This window comes from Sinocyclocheilus rhinocerous, unplaced genomic scaffold, assembly GCF_001515625.1.
Source record: "Sinocyclocheilus rhinocerous isolate Xijiao unplaced genomic scaffold, SAMN03320098_v1.1 scaffold2754, whole genome shotgun sequence".
Lineage (NCBI taxonomy): Eukaryota > Metazoa > Chordata > Actinopteri > Cypriniformes > Cyprinidae > Sinocyclocheilus > Sinocyclocheilus rhinocerous.
In genome coordinates, this window is record NW_015634251.1 from 571408 (window position 1) to 575738 (window position 4331).

The 4331-nt window shown below is 38.4% G+C and overlaps 1 protein-coding gene across 2 annotated transcripts in view; it reads right to left on the reverse strand.

Annotated features, from left to right (window-relative positions):
* Nucleotides 1–636: 636 nt before the first annotated feature.
* The window catches only part of atf7a (activating transcription factor 7a), a 38650-nt gene continuing 34955 nt past the window's right edge, over nucleotides 637–4331 (reverse strand). For both annotated transcript variants that reach the window (XM_016559346.1, XM_016559345.1), the window contains exons 11-12: nucleotides 2262–2367; nucleotides 637–2188 (exon numbers count right to left, since the gene is read on the reverse strand). In XM_016559346.1, the coding sequence (XP_016414832.1) occupies nucleotides 1953–2188; nucleotides 2262–2367 (342 nt within the window). In that variant the 3' untranslated portion in view covers nucleotides 637–1952. The remainder of the gene's footprint in view (nucleotides 2189–2261; nucleotides 2368–4331) is intronic.

Consider the following 4331-nt stretch of genomic DNA (forward strand, 5'->3'; position numbering starts at 1 on the left):
GGCTGTTATTAAAGGCATTACTGTTAATTCATTACCCCAGGTCTGATGGTACAGATGCCTGAATATGCTAGGTGACCAGTTGGCTCAGCGACACGGAGTGAGGTTAACCTATGAAGAGGCACTCGTGTGATTAAGGCGGCAGAATCCTCATCTCTTTTAATTGTTTATAAGGGATTGTGCATGTTAATGAGTTGATAAGCAACCAGAGAAACAAATAGTGTTACAAAGCATCGTGATATCAACTTTAACAGTCAGGTAATCATGAAAATGACTGAACGGGAGGCACTAGGGCTGTATTTCTGTAAATTGAGCACAATGGAAGCCAATTTATATATATATATATATATATATATATAGTCAAAATTGTTAAATACTAATGAGATAAGTCTTCATTGTAAGACGCTATCATGAGAAATTATGAAGTCAAAATCATGACATACTAAGTCATCATTACGAGAAGTCAAAATTATGAAGAAAAGTCATAATTAGGACTTTATCCATTTTTTGGGACAATTTTTACTTTTATGAATTTTTATGACATACTTCATAAGTCATAATTATGGGATAAACGTTTTTTTTTAAATTCTCAATTTAAAAATGTACTTTTTTCATAATTTTAATTTAGACTATCTCTGTTATGATCTTTACATCATTATGACGTTTATGCTCCATTGTCTACTTTTTAATCTCATAATTATGCATGTCATACTTAGTATGTCATACTTTTGATGTTTTATCTCATATTGACTTAGTATCTAATAATACTGACGTTTTATCTAATAATTATTTACCAAAGCATGTTTTTTTTTCTCTTATGTAGCAGAAATGGGATTCCATAAAGAACACAGCAGCAGGGATAGACAATAACTAATAATAAAAAAAGAAAAAGACAAGGGCAAAAAAAGTCTCGGACTACTTTAGGAGACTTAACTCGTAATAGCCAACATAACTCAATCTAAAGCTGCATTTAAAACACTGTGATCACAGGGAAAGGAAACGGCATGATTTAAAACAGTAAATATATCGATTTCTCAAGACAAGGGTCCTGATTAAAATGAATCATACATAATGACCTCGGACAGTATGCTGTTTGCTGTTTCTGAGTTTGTCGTACACAAGCAAACAACGATAGGACCAAACTATGAGGTTCCATAGCCCAAACTGAACGCAATGTGCCAATACAATACAGTTTTTATATAGCAAAAAGTTTGCATGCTAGCAAGGCAGTCTTAGTGTATCAGTCCTTCACAAACTGCTATTTTCCATTATACATCACTGTACACCCACACGAGAAGCACACATGCACACGTCAATTATAAACGTATATAACAGGTTAAAAATGAGGTAAGATGAGCGAGGGTCAGATGAGGGGGATGGCCACTTCAAAACTAAAAATCTGCTCTAAAATAGCAAGGTAGAAGATCCTACAGAACATTAAAGCATCATGTTTCTCTCAAACACACACTTACTGATACATACATATATATATATATATATATATATATATATATATATAAAAATATATAAAGTATTGCATCGTTGCAACTCTGAGACGCAGCCTGCATGTGTGACATACACCGAGTCACGGTTCAAACAAACAATGTCTTTATTGCAGCGTGTGTCTGTGGGAATACGTTTAATGACAGGAAGTGCTTTGCAGCCCTATAGCCAGTGGAGGAGCAGGAGGAAGTTGAAGGAAGTAGCAGGAGTTACAGAGAATGCAAATGAGAGCATGGTTTGGAGTCCAGCCCCCTTAGTCTATGGCATAGTGAACGACAATCTCCTTCGGTCTCTCTCTATATGTGTACATAGTCCCAGTTTCATTCCCAGAATGCAGCTGAGCTCCAGGCCTGAGCGTGATGGCGTGAGAGGGAACCAGCATTCTCCTCTCGCAGATCTGCCCCTCTCTCCCGGGATGCGGAGAGTCCCAGGCAGACTGTTACCTGCTCTCATCATCTGTTGGATGGGTGGGACTGTGTGGCCATGATGATGTGCGATGGCCCGCCGCTCTCCCCTCGCTGGCTGCCCATCCCCGCCAGCACTGACATGGCCACCGCCTCGGCTGCGGCGCGGGAGTTCAGGCCGTTGGGGCCTACCGCGGACGAGGGGCTGGGGGCCAGAGAGCTGTGCTGAATGACCGGTGCCGGGGAGCCTGTGGGCTCAGACGTCTCTTTCATATGCTCCTCTCCTGAGGGACATCAATAAATGAAGGTTAGATCCCGCAGATGCAGGTCAAAGACCTCAATGTGAGCTCCACTCACCCAAGTAGACGGCTTTCTTTTGGAGGTTGGTGACGGGACAGTCTTTGTGGGCTAACAGCAACTGCTTCAGATGAGCAACTTCGTTTCGCAGATGAGACACCTCGTTCTTGTACACAGAAATACAGGAAAACAGAAAAGTGTGAACATCACTCTTGGTCACAAACTAGCTAACAACAAAGCACTTGCAAACACATTTGTATCTACTCAATTTCAAAGTACAATGCCAAGCCATCAATGCACACAACAAAAGAAATGAAAAAAAAAAAAATGTAAGAAACATGACAAAAATAAAACAAAATAAGGCAAGTAATGGTAAAACAATTTAATAAATAAATATACAAATAAAAAAATATTTTATATTATAAAAATAAGGCCAATAATTATAAAATAATAAACAATAATAACAAAAGATAAAACAAAATGAAATAACAAAAACAATAAATAAATACATAAATAATACATACATAAAGTTTTATTCTTACAATAAATACAATTATTATTATTTTTAATAGTATCAATGATAAAGTCAATTTGAAAAATTCTCAATAACTGTAATAAAATAAAATAAAAATCTAGTCTCAGGTTATGTTTGGAATAAGATACTAGCAATACTGCAGTATATGTAAAGATATAAAAAAATATGAAAATATTTTAAAAACCAGTATGTGAAACGGTATGCAGTAAAGTTATGCATTTCAGACTAGGGTTGGGAATCGAAAATCGATTCCGATTCCAGAATCTGAGACTTAAAGGGTTACTCCACCCCAAAATGAAAATTTTGTCATTAATCACTTACCCCCATGTCGTTCCAAACCCGTAAAAGCTTCGTTCGTCTTCGGAACACAATTTAAGATATTTTGGATGAAAACCGGGAGGCTTGTGACTGTCCCATTGCCTGCCAAGTAAATTACACTGTCAAGGTCCAGAAAAGTATGAAAGACATCGTCAGAATAGTCCATCTGCCATCAGTGGTTCAATCTGAATTTCATGAAGCGACGAGAATACTTTTTGTACGCAAAGAAAACAAAAATAACGACTTTATTCAACAATTCGTCTCCTCTGTGTCTCCGCATCACCGTAGCGCCATTTTGGAGAGTATCCACTGAATGTAAACTGCGTATACTGTTCTACTTGTCTGTGTCAGCCGCACCACACGTTTATTTACGCTTTGATTTGAACTAAAACAGCGTATCCTTGTGTCGCGGTTGATACAGAAGAGCGTACGCAGTTTGCGTTCAGCGCATATTCTCCAAAATGGCGCTACGGTGATGCGGAGACACAGAGGAGACGAATTGTTGCAGAATAGTCCATCTGCCATCAGTGGTTCAACCGTAACGTTATGAAGTGACGAGAATACTTTTTGTATGTGAAGAAAACAAAAATAATGACTTTATTCAACAATTCGTCTCCTCCGCGTCACCATAGCGCCATTTTGGAGAGTATCCACTGAACGCAAACATGTCTTTCATACTTTTCTGGGCCTTGAGAGTGTAATTTACTTGGCAGGCAATGGGACAGTCACAAGCCTCCCGGTTTTCATCCAAAATATCTTAAATTGTGTTCCGAAGACGAACGAAGCTTTTACGGGTTTGGAACGACATGGGGGTAAGTGATTAATGACAAAATTTTCATTTTGGGGTGGAGTAACCCTTTAAGATCAGGAATCGGATACTTGCTGTCAAATTAAAATTTCTATCTATTTTCGCCTATCGATTCCTAAGCGCTTTTCTTTTTTTTTTTTTCTTCATCTGTGAGGACCGGACCTAGCGATCTGCCAGGACCTTGCTCACTAATCTAAGCGCTCCAAAGTTTGGCCAAAGTTTGGCTACATTTGCGATCAGAAGCCAAAAAAGCTAAGTATAATATCTGTGATAGCTAAACATGTTGCGAGAGAGGTGTCACCACCAACATGACAAAGCACTTTAATTTATTAGATCGTTAAAGAGCGCGAACACGATTCAAACACCAACGTGATTCTATTCCTAAATTACAATGATTCGTCTGTTTCATTCCTCAACCTTTGACGTGTGTGATCAATGTTGTGATCACTTGGTTCATCCGTGCAGCGTA